This window comes from Pseudochaenichthys georgianus, chromosome 11 (genome assembly GCF_902827115.2).
Source record: "Pseudochaenichthys georgianus chromosome 11, fPseGeo1.2, whole genome shotgun sequence".
Classification (NCBI taxonomy): domain Eukaryota; kingdom Metazoa; phylum Chordata; class Actinopteri; order Perciformes; family Channichthyidae; genus Pseudochaenichthys; species Pseudochaenichthys georgianus.
Window position 1 is genome coordinate 1,365,358 of NC_047513.1, and position 19,112 is coordinate 1,384,469.

A 19,112-nucleotide genomic window follows, 5' to 3' on the forward strand; every position below is an offset into this window, starting at 1 on the left:
CGTGGCTGTATTCTGAATATGCATTTACTATTTTCTTTACTAAATCAAATCTTTAGTTGCATCAGGTTGTCTGATGCATTAATGCACATTTTATGTATGTCTTAGTAATTGAAGCATTTAACATCCTTACAGCATGTTGACACATTAGGTTTAACTTGAAAATGCTATCTTTGCTCAACTAATCCATTAATAAAATCAGTCAGTAACATTTCAGTGCCCAACATATGTGCTCTATTTTGTACTTGTGATTCTAAGGTTATTCGGCATCTTATAGCACAAGCAAAGCTATCATTATGCCAGACTGTGTTTCAGGTGACATTGGGAGTCTGCATTGGAAGTGAACTCCCGCGTCATTGGTCAGATCGATGCTCAGAACAGGGAGGCAATGTGTTTACTACAAGTGTTCTGCTCTCTGCTGTCTGCTTCCAGCTTCCTGTGCTCGCATTTGCCGAGCATGCTTTACATTGCCGCAGCCACGCGGTGTCCACGCGTTAGCTTCGGGCGCTCATTGGCTAATGCTGACACAAACAAAGCTTTTCCACCAATGGGAGCCGTGTGCACGCGCTGAGCCATGCTGCTCACCCTTGCTGCTCATGTCCCACTTGAGGCTCGTCACATAAAACCAGCAGAGCTCTTTGTTTACAGCAGACAGAAGTGGAACTCGACAGTGTAACAGTGTAAAAGTGTAACTTTTTGTTAAGTATCCCAAACTAGCAGTCATGGTTGCTATGGCGAAGCGATTGAAAACCTTTCACATTCAATTTACGGACCCCAGCAAGACATTTTACTGCGGGGGGGAGAAGGTGTCTGGACGGGTCTCAGTGGAAGTAAACGAGGTGACCCGGGTGTCCGCGGTGAAGCTCCTGGCTCTGGGCTCGGCTAAAGTGGAGTACGCTAAAGGCAAGCAGCGGTGCCGAGAGGCGGCCGAGTACCTCCGACATGAAGAGGTGCTGCTGCTGGACGAGCAGCCCGCAGGTACGGCACCTTTCTCGGTATCTGCAGTCACCTGGCACCACGGTCACACTTTGTTATCCGTGGTGCAATTTAGTATCATCGAGGGTGTGGAACCAGGAGTGGAGTGTATTCAATTTACTCAAGTACTGTATTGAAGTTCCATTTTGAGGTACTTTATTTGAGTATTTTCATTTTATGCTACTCCACTACCTTTTGGAAGCCAATATTGTACTTTTTACTCTACTACATTTATTTGACATCTTTAACATGAGGTCCACCTTGAACAGCTGTGAGACACATTTCCTGTCTCAATGATCAGAATCCAGAAATGTAATAGACGTGATTTGAAATGACTCATAATGAGTACTTTTGGTACTTTAATAACATTTTGCAGCCTAAACTGTTTTTTAAATGTAGCAATGCTACTTTTACTTAAGTAAAACGTCTGAGTTGTTCTTCCACCTCTTGTTGTTGATTTCCCCTGGATTAGTCCGATGTTTCCCAAGGTGGTGCTCAGTGATCAGCCACACAGACAGGAGTAGTCATGAGGTTTTATTTTCTCTTTCCAGACTCTGATGGATCAGTCGTCCTGAGGCCTGGCAACAAATACGAGTACGTGTTTGGATTTGAGCTCCCCCAGCAAGGGTAAGGCTTTCTCACTTTTGATATTATTACACCATCTCTGAGTAAATGACTCGCGTTAGTGAAATGTACTTTGTAGAATACTTTTGGTTTTAATTTCCTCCACCAATGTTCTCGCAGGCAGCTGGTGTCGTCATACAAGGGGAAGTTTGGCTATGTGCAGTACTATGTGAAGGCCATGATGGAGAGGCCACAGCAGCCCACCATGGAGTGTAAGAAAGCCTTCGAGGTGGAGGAGCCCCTGGATGTCAATACCCCTGACCTGCTGGTGAGTTATCTGACACTGAACAACAACAGCGATGTTTATATGGGCTTTATAATTATGAGTTTGACATTGAGGCTTACCTTCCTGCATCTCCTCAGTCCCCCACAGGAGGCAGCAAGGAGAAGAAGGTCACCTGCATGTTCATCCCTGACGGCCAGGTGTCTCTGAATGCAAAAATCGACCGGCGTGGCTTCTGTGAAGGCGAAGACATCTGCATCAACGCTAAGTTTGAGAACACCTGCTCCCGCATCGTGGTGCCCAAGGCCGCCATCATCGCCAAACACACCTACCAGGCCAACGGGCGCACCAAGGTCTGCCGCCAGAAGCTGTCCGCAGTGCGGGGAAACCACATCATCTCCGGGATGTGCGACGCCTGGCAGGGGAAGACCATCCGGGTGCCCAAGATCAAGCCCTCGATGCTGGGCTGCAACATCATCCGTGTGGAGTACGCTCTCACGGTAAGCCTGCAGCTGTTGGAGGTTGATTTATCGGCTTATCTCATTACACAGATACACTTTGTTCAGAATATTAACGTAAGTATAAGCAATCACAACAGAAAAATATGGAAGAACAAAAATTAAGTTGAAATACAAAATAAAAACCAAATCTAAGTAAGCAGTAATATATTTAAAGTTCAGCTGATAACAAAGCAATGGCTCATGTTTCATCATGGGTCGAACACAAAGAGGGATGATTTCACACATTCTCACACGCTTTCATACACCTGTTCATATACTTTCTTGTAAAGAATAACAATAACATACATGCAGGGCCGGCCCTGACCAATTTGCTGCCCTAGGCAAGACTTTAGCTGGCGCCCCCCCCAAATGCAGACACTCACTATGACTCACGCATGCATGCACGGTTGTGGCATGACCACCTAAACAGAAAGATATGGACACAAGATCTGTGCAAATGTATTTAGTATCCTATCCATTTGAACATGATTTAAGTGGGGGGTGGACCTAACCTCCTCTTGGGGGGTCCGGGGGCATGCTCCCCCGGGAAGATTTATTTTTTAAATATTGAAGTTGAAAGCATCAATCTGGTGCACTTTGAGAGCAACATTAGGAGATCTATGGATACATCTCTCAAGAGTCAACACCCAGATGAAACACAACTGTAAGCAGATTTATTTTTCTTTATGGATATTTTACAAATCACTCCTCTTCTAAACTCTATTCTTGTTCATTAATAACATCTGTAATCTAGTATTTTATACTAATTACTTATTTTTTTGTAACTATAATGATCATAATACAAAATTAGAACTTATAATTGCACACTAAAACCATTATTTCAAAAAAAGAACTATTTCACATAAACCTCTGGTTTTTACTGTGGCTGGGGCGGTTCAACTTGATTTTGGGGGGGGGGTGCGCCATAGTTTATGGACGCTGTACGCAATATAGGCGTAGTTCTGTTAGTATAAGATAATAAGATGTACTTTGTTGATCCAAAATTCGAAAATTGTGCTGTTATGAAATGAGAAAAAAAAAAAAGATATTTTATTTTTTTCGGCGCCCCCCATTGATTGATGCGCCCTTAGCATTCGCCTATACTGCCTATGCCAAGGGCCGGCCCTGCATACATGGTACTTTAGCCCTAAACTTAATGATATTACATAGTTTTTGTAATATTCCATTTTCCATGTATTTGCTTTCTAATTCTGTCTGTTATGCTTTCCATAGTGTACTCTTGCAAGTCTGAGAGAGAATCAGTATTAATGTGTCTGTTCCTCCCCCCCCACCCCCAGATCTACATCCACATCCCTGGGAGTGAGAAGCTGATCCTGGAGCTGCCCCTGGTGATCGGGACCGCGGGGCTGGGCAGCCGCAGCAACAGTGTGAGCAGCCAGGAGGGCTCGGTGAGCTCCGCCTCCCAGAGCTGGGCCTCCCTCAGGATGCCCTCCTCACCCCCCAGCTACTGCGACATCTCCCGGGACTGCCGGCTGGACCAGCCCCTCACCCCGCTGCTGGACGACTTCGACGGGGACGACAGCCCCATCTTCATGAACCCCCCCCCCACCTTCCAGTTCCCCTCGCCTCCGGCCTACACTGAGGTGGGTGTCTCAACAAGTCACTCTGTCAAATGATAGACACTTTATTCATCCCATAGTTACAGCAGCAGTGTGTTCAGGCATTCACATCTTTAAGGTGGATTACATTAGAATAGAATCAAATCAAATGGCACATTTATACATATCTGCAGTAGAAAAGACATATATCCCAAAGAATACACAATATAAAATATTTTGGATAAATAAGAATGTTCTATAAAAGACCAACATATATATATATATATATATATATATACACATAGGACAGTATATACATTTCAGTTGAATGATAAGAAATGATCATTGCAAAACACCTTTGTACGTGGCTTTTCGTTTAGTCTTTACTAGATGAGATGTGTAGCTGCGATCAGGTTTCCGATGCGTTAATGCAGATGCTGTTTAAGTCTTAGTACTTTGGGCTCAGCATTGAACGTCCTTGCAGCAGTTTGACACATTTAGTTTTCACTTTAAACTGTTTTCCTGTGTTAGATAATCCATTCTTAAAATCAATCCATATCCTTCCAACATATGTGCTCATTTAGCATTTGATAGCACAGCCTAGGTTATTCTAATGCTGACTGTTTCAGGGGACATTGGAGTACACAATCACAATATAAATATGTATACACAGGATAGTATATCAATTAGGGTTGAAGATGATAAGGAATGATCATTGCTGATTGTCTCTCTAATAATAAACTATATTTCCCTCAGGCTGAGGAGGTCAACGGCAACGCCCGCATGCTGCCAGTCTGCTGAAGAGATTCTCCTCCCGCGGTCCAGCTCTCAGGGACCGCTCATCTAAAGCACTTGAAAAGGAGCAGAAGGTCCACACTCCAGAGGAGGCGAGAGAGGGTGCACAGAAAGAGGCTCCTGCGCTCCGGGCTGTCTTCACTGCGCTTCATCAGCACGTGTCTTCCTCCTGGCGCTCCTCAGGTCAAGGACCTGGAGGCGCGCTACATTTCTGAATAAGCTGTCCCTTCCAGAGGCTCAGAATTCTCAGGGTCTCGCTGTCCACTCACAGCCACTTTAAGACTTTGTTTTGGGGCCAAGCATCGTACGAGTCGGCCCCCAGCCTGCTGTTACATCTTTGCCTTTTGGGGCTTGTCTTTTTTCTTCATGGCGCTTTGTCATTCCTGTAAACCCTGTGTTTAAGGGCTTTCCCCAGAGGAACCATGGTGTTGGCTGTAGGGGAATAATGCTGCTGTGAGCATACAGCATGTGCAGTAATCTCCCTGGGATGCTAATAGAACTTCAAGCAGCATCCATACTTTCTTTTGTACTAGTGTTTGAAAGAATTGTTTGTTTCTATTGCACTTTTGATCTATCACTGCCTACTCCACTCTCTGTGTGTTCCGGTCTGTCTGAACAGTGTTGGATGTGTAGAGTGGATGTTCTCCGGGTACAACACTCTAAACCTGTTGACTCCTTATCTTTGATGACATAATCCCAGTGTGGTGGCTTTCTGCAAAGCGCCCCACAGGATCCGTCCGGACAGAGAATCACTGTGTCCTTGATACTTAGAACAAGTACTTTTGTATGAAACCCTATGGGTGATTTGTTTTGTATTAAAGAAAGATTGAAAAATATCCAGCATGTCGGCTCTTTCATTTAAACTCTGATCATCTGTCAGTCCAGCAACGTCTTTGTTCAGCGTGGAGCAAGAGATGAACTCCATGCTGTTGTTAGATACTGTATGCTACTGGTGACGCAGCTTTGTAGGCCAACCAGGAAGTTAGCGTCATAAGGGCTCAGGCTTTTAACCACAATCACGTTCAAAACTTGATTTCAGGGCGAACAGGAAGCAGTATAATGTCAACTCATTCCTTTATCAGTGCTTTGACCCTGCTGTTGATCATTGAGGCCACTCAAGGCCACATGGGCCAAATAGACCAATCCGTGGAGCTCCTCACACACACACACACACACACACACACACACACTCTCACTCAGCCTTATCCTTTCTCAGCCGCAGCTCAGCGCATTTCTCAGCCTGAGACAGCGAGACACCGCGAAACTCAGCCTGAACTCAGCCTGAGCACACACACACACACACACACACACACACACACACACTAATCCAGCTCACACTGTCCGCCCCTCGAGCCCCACAGGGCGGAGCAGCGAGCCCTGCAACGTCCCGCCCACACGGCACCCAGACCCCACGCAGCATTCTCATCTGTTTGTCATTACTGGTGTCACTTCCTGGTTGCTAACAAACGCCATTGTAAAAGATAATCACTGATCATCAGAACAGAGTGGGCAAACTGACCAATCACAACAATACACTGACCAAGTACAGCCACATTTGTTTTGTTCTGTTTGACGCAGATGTGGGAGTGCATCAGCCTCGTGTGGGTCAGCCCAACACACACGGTCAGTAGGAGGGGAACATGAGGCAGCCGGCCTTCAGAAGGCCTGTTCTCCTGTGGAGCGGCTGCAGGAAGAGGCCTGGCCACGACTTCTTTTGTTTCAAGTTTGTTCTCTATGCTGTGCAGTTGACGTCTGGTAACCGCTGAGAGCCTCGGATAAGGAGAGGGCTTATTTTCATTTCATTTCAAACCTTTATTTATACAGATAAATCCCATTGAGATCATTGATCTCTTTTCCAAGGGAGACCTGCTCAAGTAGTTCCACATGAAACATAAAAGCATAAACAGAACAACAAAAGGACATCATACAGCATCGTTTACATAACTATCCACATGAGCAGGTACCAACAGCTTCCGATTGAGTAGCATCCAACCGAGCTGTAAAAACATTTAGTGGCACCAGATTGCTCAGTTTCCATTTAATTTGCAGACTGTTCCAAGACAGAGGAGCTGCATCTAAAAGCTGTCTCCCCTAAGACAGTCATAGCAGTTGGCACATTTAATAAAACCACTGCATTCAATCTCAGGCAGTAGCCACTTACAATTCTCCGTGAGATCAGGGAGCAGATATAAGATGGAGGTTTCCCTAGCATGGCTTTGTATATAAAAATGTACCAGTGACTGAGCCTCCGTACAGTTAGTGAAAGCAAAGCAGCCCCTGCATACAGGCAAGTGAGTCTCTGTGATGGGGGCCTGGAGGCAGCCGTAGCTGGAGTCATGACCATGAGGAGGGTGATATGTTGTTTGTTTCTTCAACATATTCATACCTGTGCAGTGGATTTAATAACCTTCACAGGTTCTAGTTTATGGATCATTCCAGAATTGCAGGACATTTAGACATCAACACTTTTGAAAATGAAACCCTTTATATTCCAAGTGTTCTGATATATAACAGGTAGTAAACCATCACAACAACTGATTTGGCCAGCTCAGGCATCAATGGTACATATTTTATTAGACGTTTGATTTGCATCAGCGCTCATTGGTGGGCTAGAACTTTGAAATCAAAAGAAATCATTTTAAAATTGTCTATTAACCTCAAGATCTCACTATAATTTAAACACCTTTGTGTTTATTTTGAGTTAATTGTTAAGAAAAAGGGTACATTTTTCAACTTCAACAGTCTTACATTATAACAGTCCCCACTATAGCTATTTGATATTTTAAATAATATGTTGAAACCACCAGTTGTTCTACAACTATATTTAGCACAAGTGCATGTTTAAGCATTCAACTCCGCAGTGGCAAAGCCCCGGGGGTGGATGAGATCCGCCCGGACATGCTGAAGGCTCTGGGTGTTGAGGGACTGTCATGGTTGACACGTCTCATCAACGTTGCGTGGAAGTCGGAAACAGTACCGAAGGAGTGGCAGACCGGGGTGGTGGTTCCCCTTTTCAAAATGGGGGATCAGAGGGTGTGTGCCAATTACAGAGCATCACACTACTCAGCCTCCCCGGGAAAGTTTACTCTCAGGTGATCTGGTCTGTATGAATGCACCGGCCCATGCCTGGGACAGTCAGATGCTGCGTATCACAGCGCTCTGAGATGTGTGACTAACTGTAAAGCACTCACTCATCACTGCACCCTGTACGCCGAGGCAGGTCTGCCTTCACTACCTGCACGGAGGCTCAGTCACTGGTACATGTTCATCTCTAAAGCCATGTTGGGTAAACTACCTTTTTATATCTGCTCTCTGATCTCTCGACGAATTGAAAGTACGTATTGCCTGAGATCTCATGATGTGGTTTTATAAATGTGCCAAGTGCTAGGACTGTCTGAGGGAAGAAAGCTTTTAGTTGAGCAGCTCCACTAACTTGGAACAGTCTGCAAACCTGTTTGAACCTGAGCACTCTGGTTCCCCTGCATCACTCTGGAACTCGCTGGGTGCCATGCTGTCTGATACTCATGGTACCTGTCACTGTGAATAGAGTGTGTAAACTGTACCCTGTACATTATGTTGTCTGTCGTCCTTATTGTTGTTCTGTTGTTTGTATGTTACATGTGTAACTGATGTCCTGCAGGGCACCCTGAAGAAGAGATCTTCTGATCTCAAGGGGCTTCACCTTCTTCAAGGCTACAAACAAACAAAGGTACTCCAAAGGAGGGTCAGGCCGATTGTGGAACCTCAGATTGAGGAGGAACAATGCGGATTCCGTCCTGGTCGTGGAACGACGGATCAGCTTTTTACTCTCGCAAGGATCCTGGAGGGGGCCTGGGAGTACGCTTGTCCGGTCTACATGTGTTTTGTAGACTTGGAGAAGGCGTATGACCGAGTTCCCAGGGAGTTACTGTGGGAGGTGCTGCGGGAGTATGGGGTGAGGGGGTCTCTACTCAGGGCCATCCAATCTCTGTACTCCCAAAGCGAGAGCTGTGTCCGGGTCCTCGGCAGGAAGTCGGACCCATTTCCGGTGAGGGTTGGCCTCCGCCAGGGCTGCGCTTTGTCACCAATCCTGTTTGTAATATACATGGATCGGATTTCGAGGCGTAGTCGTGGGGGGGGGGTCTGCAGTTCGGTGGACTAAGGATTGCACCACTGCTTTTTGCAGATGATGTGGTTCTAATGGCTTCATCGGTCTGCGACCTTCAGCACTCACTGGATCGGTTCGCAACCGAGTGTGAAGCGGCTGGGATGAGGATCAGCACCTCCAAATCTGAGGCCATGGTTCTCAGCAGGAAACCGATGGACTGTCCACTCCAAGTAGGGAATGAGTCCTTACCCCAAGTGAAGGAGTTCAAGTATCTCGGGGTCTTGTTCTCGAGTGAGGGAACAATGGAGCGTGAGATGGGCCGGAGAATCGGAGCAGCGGGAGCGGTACTGCAGTCGCTTTACCGCACCGTTGTGACGAAAAGGGAGCTGAGCCAGAAGGCAAAGCTCTCTGTCTACCGGGCCATGTTCGTTCCTACCCTCACCTATGGTCATGAAGGATGGGTCATGACCCAAAGAACGAGATTGCGTTTATTGTAAAAAAAGGCTGGCTGTTCCTCTCTCTTTAGGGGGATGGCAGCGGTGTGAGTGGGTGTGAAGTGGATGGAGGAGCAGCAGGAAATTAGTTAGTTTCCTGTAGCAACAGAGCAGAAGCTGGACTTTGGGAGAGCTGACCTAACTGTGTCGTGTCACTTTACTTTATGTTGTAGGCTAGCCTCATCTTTGGGTTTTCTTTTTTTACCACGTTTTACATAACGCCTTCAATTGTCTGAGTGATCTGTAATAAGCCTCAAAACAATAACGATAAGATAAGATAAGCCTCAAAACATTTCTTGAATAAACTGTAAAAAAAATGTATTCAACTTAAGTATTTGTATTGCTAATACCACACCAGTCCTAGGCAGAGATGGGGTCGTTACTAAATTTTTTTTATTACATATTACATATTACTTTAAAAAAAAGTAATATATTACACTGCTTCGTTACTCTCTACATAAAGTAACTCGTTACTTTACTCGTTACTTTACTTGTTACTTTACTCGTTACCAGAGATGGGGTCGTTACTAAAAAAAGTAATATATTACATATTACATATTACTTTAAAAAAAAGTAATATATTACACTACTTCGTTACTCTCTACATAAAGTAATTTGTTACTTTACTCGTTACTTTACTCGTTACTTTACTCGTTACTTTACTCGTTACTTTACTCGCAGGGCCGGCCCGCTCCTCCCTAAAGGCAGATCACGCAGAATGTTTTCCGGATTTCATATAATATAAACACCAAATCCCAGCATGCAATCCATCCAATCAGCGTAGCTGAGAATCTTGGGTAATCGCTCGAAATGCTACGTCTGTTTCCGGTTATTTTTATTTTGAAATTCAGTTCCTGACGAATTCCAAAAAAGACCGAGATTATGGAATTAAACCAATAAATAAAAGCAAGGATAATTGTGTGTTATTGGTGAGTAAATAACAGTGTGTTATTTTGAAAAGAATAACAAATTAGAAGGAAAAAAAGATTTTAAAAATACGAGGCTCTGAGCCCCATGTATTTTCCTCACAGACGGCAACACTAAAGGTCTACAATAAAGACCTAAATGAATATTTGGGATGTTCTTGCCTTTGGATTCTCCCAATAAATCCAAGTACAGAGGGTGACTTGCTGTGAAAAAACACATTTCCACCAAAAAAACGTTAGCATTCATGAAGTAATCTTCGTCATAACCATACAGTCTATGGTCATAACTAGCAAACTAAACATCATGTACATGTACTGCACAAATAATCAGAAATAAAAACTCATTACTCGCATACAATGACATCAAAACGCATTTTAACGGCCAAATGAACCTTAAAATAGGCATTTTCCACCGAGAATAACACGAAGGTCGGCCATTGTTGTTGATCACTTGGTCTGGGAGCTGTTGCAGCGTCCATAGCAACCACCTTAGCAACCATGAATGTGTACACATTCATGAAGTAATCTTCGTCATAACTAGCAAACTAAACATCATGTACATGTACTTCACAAATAATCAGAAATAAAAACTCATTACTCGCATAAAATGAGATCAAAACGCATTTTAATGGCCAAATTAACCTTAAAATAGGCATCATGAAGGTCCATGGGACGCCCTGCCCGTAGAAGCCTGACGGTGAAGGGGTCCGCTGTCCGCAATGAAGGTCTATGGGACGCCCTGCCCGTAGAAGCCTGACGGTGAAGGGGTCCGCTGTCCGCAATGAAGGTCTATGGGACGCCCTGCCCGTAGAAGCCTGACGGGCAAGGGGTACCCTGTACGTAATATAGCGACGGGGAGGGGGCCTGACCGTCTGTCAATATGTGACGGGATGGGAGTGAGAACGTGTTGGTGTGTGTGTGTGTGTGTGTGTGTGTGTGTGTGTGTGTGTGTGTGTGTGTGTGTGTGTGTGTGTGTGTGTGTGTGTGTGTGTGTGTGTGTGTGTGTGTGTGTGTGTGTGTGGATGACCTGGATAAAGTCACATGGTCACACAGGTTGGCAGTTTATTGAAGTAAAGCTTTAGTTCTGAGCTAAGGTGAAACCTGGGAGTGGAAGAAGGAGAGAAGTGACGAGGAGAGATAGAGAAGAGGAGGATATTTTTGTCTGTGTGACCCAATGTGACAATTAATGTGACACTTAAATCATATTCTTGCGTCTTTGAGCACCTGTAAAAGCGCTAACAAATTAAATCTATTATTATTATTATTAAAAAAGTAAGGTAACTCACCAATTAATGTGACACTTGAGCCTGTTTCTCCCTCATCAGTTTTGTGAGTCTGGGGGAGATTGTTGCAACAGCTGTGACCAGGTTATTCTCCAAGTTGAGTCTGTTCCTGTGTTTAGTCTTGATGAGGGTCATGGCGCAGAATGCCACCTCACAGGTGTGTGGACCCAAAAGGCAACAGTTAATTCAGGGCATGTTTCCCCAGGATACTCCTTCTCCACACCACACCAGACCTGTGTCAGTGGTGTGCTTGAGTAGCTCATCTTCAGGCTCCTATCCGAGGACACATCTATGAGGTCTTCTTGCAGTCTGGCGGGAATGCTGCTGTTAATGCACGTCACAAATGGATTACGCACCCAGTCCAGTGTGGATGACTTGTTGTCAATATCAGGGAAAGGGAAGTAGGAGTTGAACTCATTCTTGAGCTTGGACAAATGTGTGTGTACTATTTTCACAATTGGAGCTCTGTCACATTCACCAGCAGCAATGTATGCGTTCAGCTGCAGGAAACAACTTTTATCCCCTTTTTCACATTTGCTGAAAATATCAGAGAGGTATCCCAGCCGAGCTACCCAGTCAGCGTCGTCGAACATAGCCACAAGTGGGTGTGTGTGCTCCGACAGAAATGCCCTCACTTCATTGCGTAGCTCGAACAGCCGCTGTAACGTCTTCCCTCGGGATAACCAGCGGACGTCAGTGTGAAGCAGGAGCTGTTTATGCTCTGACCCACCGTCTTCACTGAAACAGTCTATGATTCAAAGGCCTGGACTGTATGAAGTTGATCACGGCATCATTCAAAACATCGTTTAACTCTGGACTCATTCTCTTGCTAGCTAATGCTTCTCGGTGAATCATGCAGTGCGTCCATGTAACATCTGGGTTTACCTTTTTTATGTGGGCCATTAATCCATTTACTCTGCCGGTCATCGCCGCAGCGCCGTCTGTGCACACATGAGAGCAGGATTTCCAATCCAGCTTGTGTTGAGAGAAAGATGGTCAATAACGTTAAAAACGTCCTGTCCGGTAGTTCTCCCCGTGAGTTTCTTGCAAAACAGAATGTGCTCGTTCATCTCCAAAGTGTCTTTGTAACGCACAAACGCAATCAGTTGTGCTTCCCCACTGACATCCGTTGATTCGTCCAACTGCAAAGCGAACGTACCAGACGCTTTACATTTTTCCACCACTTGGTCAATAATGTCAATTCCCATGTCGTCGATCCGATGGCACACAGTATTATTTGACAACGGCACTTTCTTCAGGACATCAGCTGCTTTCTTATCGAGCATAGTTTCTGCGAGAATTATAGCAGCAGGCAAGATTAGCTCTTCGGCTATGGTAAATGGCTTTTTCGATTTAGCAACGAGTAGCGATACGGCATAAGATGCCTCCAAGGCCTTGGTTGAGACCGATGTCGCTTTCTTTAGTTTTTCTTGGCTTCCCTTAAATTCAGCCAGCTTTTGGTGGAAAGACTCTGCAGGCTTACCCACACAGGCGGGATGTCTAGTACTAAGGTGCCGATGTAAATGGGATGGTTTCATGCTATTATTAGAAAGCACGTCGCCACAGATGAAACACATTGGCTGCGGTGGCTCTGTAGTTGTGACCGTAAACCCGGAGAGCACATCACGTTCACCAAACTGACGATTCTTCACCTTCTCTGTTTTTATTTTCTTGAGAACGGGATCTCCTGATTCAGCAGTATCACCTGTGCTGTTGTTTCTGGATGAACCAGCTCGACTGAGCCATTGATCCATAATGATTATGTTCTCAATAAACACCAGCGCATTCACTTGATAGGATGTTGATATTTTGCTAGCTAGCAAGAAAACCAGCGCGCCACTACAATGATGATGATGATGTAACACCTGACAGTCCGGCGGGAAGCTGAACGCCGCGCCAATAATAATATATAGCCAGCAAATTATTACTTAATTTGAATGCCCCCAATTTTGGTTACATTATTACAGATTATGCATTATTCATTATTTGGGTACAGTTTTTTTTTTTTTTAACTTTTCAAAATCTTTTCACATACCCCCTGGGGACTACCCACGTACCACTAGGGGTACACGTACCCCCGGTTGGGAAACACTGCTCGTATGGACGGTTCGTTCACACAAGGCCGCAACGGAACCGCGGAAACGGAGCCCTCGAATGATAACGGCTACCAAGGTGGGTAGATATGCGGACGAAACCGCTCTGGGGGGCCAAACGGCTCTGTGTGTACGTCCTATATGATCATTTCCTGATAACGATGACGCCATAGCCCTGTCGCTCCCCACCTCTGCTGCTCACCCCCGCGTCACCCGCGTCATTGCTGATGTGTTTCACCAACAACAACAATGGCGGATCACAGGGTTGCTTTCGTGCTCCAGACGATACTGACCATGATACAGATGTTAGTGCAAAATCTACAGCTCCTCCACCACAACCATCAGCAAGTGGACATGGAGAACTACATGAACTATATGTTGCTAAATCCACCAAGGAGAATAAACAGAAGGGCAACCATGATCGGGGGGTCTTCTTCGCTGCTTTTGGTGTATTTTTTGGCGGAAGTACTCCAGTACACCACTTGCAGGCCCGGCATATGTACTACAGCGTCTCCAGCGGGTCGAGCGGTCTCGTGTGGACGGACACGTTTCTTGAGCCGATTCCGTGTGGACAGAAGACTTTTTGATATCGACTAACGTTCGTTTTTGTCTCTGTGTAAACGTGGCCTAAGGGGTCTGAGCACACAGCCCTGAGGGACTCCAGTGTTCAGCAGTTAAGTGTCACCCACAGTCTGACCTGCCTGAGGTCAGTTCTTCCACTTCCTCCCTCTCATATGCTGACCTGTGTACTTTTGTTATCATGGGTTACTAAAATATAATCTGCTGTGCACCTAAAACACTTCACCCACAATGCAGACACATGCACATTATCTAACCAATTGTACTCGGTCATGTGTTTTTCAATACAATGAGAAGTCAGTGAGGGGTCTTGACCTTGTTGCTTAACACTGTGTCTTTGTGTGTGTGTGTGTGTGTGTGCGTGTGTGTGTGTGGGGGGGGCGGGGGGGGGGGGTAGTCACAGTCACTTTTAGCTGTGGTGTAAATTTACTACGGCCATGTGGAACAAACATGTTTTTCCCAACTGTGCATGTCAACCAGCAGCATAACTGTGTGTGTCTTCAGACATGGCCTGTGATTGGCTGAGGCAGCAAAGCCCTGGCCACCTTTTATGCTGAAACAGTTGTTCATGAGGGTAGGCATTTGAAAGCTGCACTTTCACACATTCACACGCGCACCAGTGTTTCCGTTAGCTAATGTTTACCTGACTTTGACCGGGAACATTTCTTGAATTCGAACAGATTTAAATCTTGCCAGTCACAATGTCTGGTGAAAATAATTCCCCATAAAGCACAATTTGAAGTTTATTAAAAATAATCAGAATGAACAAGTCAGCACCACCCTCTCACGGATGCGGCACGCTGGATGCCATCGCAGTGAAGACAGTATGGAGACTGGAATATCTAAACAGCCTGCAAACTCCTCACGAGTGATTCCCAGGCTGCCTAACTGACAGGCAGGCTGTGAACCAGCCTGCCGTTGGCCCCAGAGAGAGGATTCTCTGCAGCACATATTCAAAACAACGCTTGACTTCAAGTCGGCAGCAGCACGCCCTCAGTAAGTTGTTATAAACCAGACAGGCCTACATGTGTTTATATGTTTTTACAAACAGTTTAGTTCTGTCTTATTTGATCTAAGAATATGAGAGAACTTCTTGGTGTTAAGAGTTATGGCGCGGGCTTCGGTAATATATATTTTTTTCAGCTTGCGCAGGTCTATAGCCTACTTTTCTGTAAACACACACTACCAGTCAAAGGTTTGGACACACCTGCTCATTCGAAAGTTTTTATTTATTTTAGCTATTTTATACATTGTAGAGTAATACTAAAGACATCAAAACTATAAAAGAACACGTATGGAATTATCTATTAAACAAAAGTGTTACAAAATCCAGAATATGATTTATATTTTAGGTTCTTAAAATTAGCGCCCTTTTGCCTTGATGACAGCTTTGCTTGGCTTCTCTCAGTCAGGCCGTCACCTGGACTGCTTTTCCTTCACTCTGCGATCAACTGATCCCAAACCATCTCAATTGGGTTGAGGTCGGGTGGTTGTGGAGACCAGGTAATCTGACGCAGACTCCATCACTTTCCTTCTTAGTCAAATAGCCCTTACATAGCCTGGAGCTGTGTTTGGGGTCATTGCGTTGTGAAGTACATACTGTTGTCCCAGTACGCTCAAACCAGATGGGGTGGCATGGCGCTGCAGAATGCTGTGGTAGCCATGCTGGTTAAGTGTGCCTTGAATTCTGAATAAATCACCAACAGTGTCACCAGCAAAGCCCCCCCACACCATCACACCTCCTCCTCCATGCTGCACGGTGGGAACCACACGTGCAGACCCACCCGCTCACCTTCTCCGCGTCTCACAAAGACACAGCGGTTGGAACCAAAAATCATGTAACATTTATTTAATGTATTTTTCTTTTGAGGGACGGTCGTTTCTCTTCACTGAGTGGAGTGGTTCTTGCCATAATATGGAATACATCAGCAGTCAGATAGGGCTTTCCACTGAGCACTCACCCTACCTCTGCTCAACACAGCTGGGGCCACACACTGACTCCTGACAAGGCGCACGTGTTAACAGAAAACCATTCCAGGTGACGACCTCATGAAGAAGCTGACTGAGAGAAAGCAAGAGTGCACTTTTGGGTTTACGAGATGTGTTTCTCATAGTTTTGATGTCTTCAGTATTAATCTACAAAGTAGAACACAATTAAAATAAACAAAAACCATTGAATGAGAAGGTGTGTCCAACTTTCAGGCCTCATGATCAGCACCATTTGTTTGACACTGGCGATGCTGATGCACACACACACACACACACACACACACACACACACACACACACACACACACACACACACACACACACACACACACACACACACACACACACACACACACACACACACACACACACACGTGCACACACACACACACACACACACACACACACACACACACACACACACACGCACACACGTGCACACACACGCACACACGTGCACACATACACACACGTGCACACACACACACACACACACACACACACACACGCACACACACACACACACACACACATACACACACACACACACACACACACACACACACACACACACACACACACACACACACACACACACACACACACACACACACACACACACACACACACACACAGTAAGATACACTTTCACTGGCGATGCTGACGCACACACACACACACACACACACACACACACACACACACACGCGCACACACACACACACACACACACACACACACACACACACACACACACACACACACACACACTCTCTCACACACACACACACACACACACACACACACACACACACACACACACACACACACACACACACACACACACACACACACACACACACACACACACACACACACACACACACACACACACACACACACACACACACACACACACACACACACACACACTAGGGTGCCATGAGGAGAAACCTTCCAGATGTGTAACTGTTACCTCTTTATACACAGTCTATGCTTATTACAGGAAGCATGACACTAGGTCCACTCGTCACAGTGCCAGCACCGCTCAGGAGTTTTACAAGTTTCCCGATGTCTCTTTATTTCCAATGTTTTGCCATCCAGCCAAACAAATTCCTCTCTTTCTGACACTGACAACAGCAGAGCAGCCATTGGCTGAACTCTGGTGCCATTCCTTCTGTGATTGGCTGGAGGCGTGTTCATGCATGGAGCATGCAGGAATAGCATGACTGAACTCCTTTTGAGGATGTGTGTTTTTTATAGAGCTGCCATTATAGTGACTTGGCTTCACACACGAGGGGTGGGGGCTTTCTGCTCTCTGCTTTCACTTTTGGAATCTCATATTTCACATCTGAAAGATCACACAATGCCTTATATGGTTGTACTACAGGTCTGTTTTTATATATTACATGTGTCCACACTCAAGGGGAAGGTACTGTGTCTCTGCTCAGGGTGGCTGCCTCAACCCACCTTCTGATCAGCAAGAGACATCAGCAACTGCATGGTCAGAAACGCAGGGCGGGAACAGCTAGCATAGTGTTGTCTGAGGTCATTCTTATCACCGAGCTCCACCTTATCAGCACAACGACCTGCAGCATCAGGATGGAAGAGCAGCACAGCCTTTAAAGAGCGCTGAATGAAGTCACACGGACAGATGTATTGACAGCATGCACGGCAGAGCTGCTGCTGACAAGAACATGTAAGTTCTGCAAGGTCCTATGTACACTCCTGCTAAATGCGTCCCAAACGGATCCCCCCCCCACCCCCTGACTCAGAGGAAAAGACCCCTCACTGACATCACGGCTCACTGTTTTCAGATGCCCATGAGCAAGAATTGCTGAGCAATGAAGAAGTGTGCACGTGCTGCATTGTGGGAGAAGTGTTTGATTATATTTGAGTAACCCATGATAACAAAGTAAACAGGCAGCATATGGTGGTTCCTCCACTACTGCTGCACACTGAGTCCCAGCTCCTCCACCTGCACACCTTATGTACCTCTGCACGCCTGTGTGTGTGTGTGTGTGTGTGTGTGTGTGTGTGTGTGTGTGAGTGTGTGAGTGTGTGTGTGTGTGTGTGTGTGAGTGTGTGTGTGTGTGTGTGTGTGTGTGTGTGTGAGTGTGAGTGTGTGTGTGTGTGTGTGTGTGTGTGTGTGTGTGTGTGTGTGTGTGTGTGTGTGTGTGTGTGTGTGTGTGTGTGTGTGTGTGTGTGTGTGTGTGTGTGTGTGTGTGTGTGTGTGAGAGAGAGAGAGAGAGAGAGAGTGTGTTTGAACAGACAGGGAGTGTGGAATGTCTGGCTGCACCTTCAGCTCACTAACTGCACAACACTATTCCATGTGAGGACAGGAGCCCTTCCACCAACCACTGTATGTTTCTTCTACTATATTTATGTATATATAATTACATTCTAACTCCTCAGATGGCAATACGGCCCATGTATTTGACAATACCACTGCTTTTCTTCTCCACTGTACTCTGAAAGTACCCAGAAATCAAAAGGTTATCATTTATGTATCCTTTCCTCTAAATATGGGTTCTTATCTGATTCTGTGAATCAGATAATTCTGTTAACATTTCATGTCGCAGCCGCTGTTACTTCAAGTTTTCTTTAAGATTGACGACATATTGAAAATAGTTTTAGCAACGCATTTAATCTTATCTATGTTTTGCCCAGTGGAATGACAGCCTGCACAACATTAGGCTGACATGTGTAACAGCTGACGGGAGGGTTTTGACTTTGAAAACATCAGCTGAGAGAGGCTTCAGGTACAGATGGAGCTTCTGCGGGAGCTGGGAATTCTGTAGGAGAGTATGGGACTTTCTCAACTGTCAAATGAACCCAGTTTGTTATTCATACAGGATATGAAGGTGTTATCTGAGGGGCAGTAAAGGAGGGGGCTATTAACCCGTGGACTCACAAAGCTCATCAGTGTCTCCGCTAAATTAAAGAGATGGTGAGGAAATACTTCATGCAAGATTTTAATTTTGTTCA

The 19,112-nt window shown here is 45.5% G+C and overlaps 1 protein-coding gene across 1 annotated transcript; it reads left to right on the forward strand.

Moving 5' to 3' along the window:
* The first annotated feature begins 265 nt into the window (after window positions 1-265).
* On the forward strand, window positions 266-5,509 carry txnipa (thioredoxin interacting protein a). The gene is made up of 6 exons (XM_034094420.2): window positions 266-975; window positions 1,524-1,599; window positions 1,717-1,864; window positions 1,960-2,319; window positions 3,618-3,923; window positions 4,635-5,509. Exons 1-6 carry the CDS (start codon window positions 720-722, stop codon window positions 4,677-4,679), a joined length of 1,191 nt encoding a protein of 396 aa, XP_033950311.1. The 5' UTR covers window positions 266-719; the 3' UTR covers window positions 4,680-5,509.
* The last annotated feature ends 13,603 nt before the right edge of the window (window positions 5,510-19,112 follow it).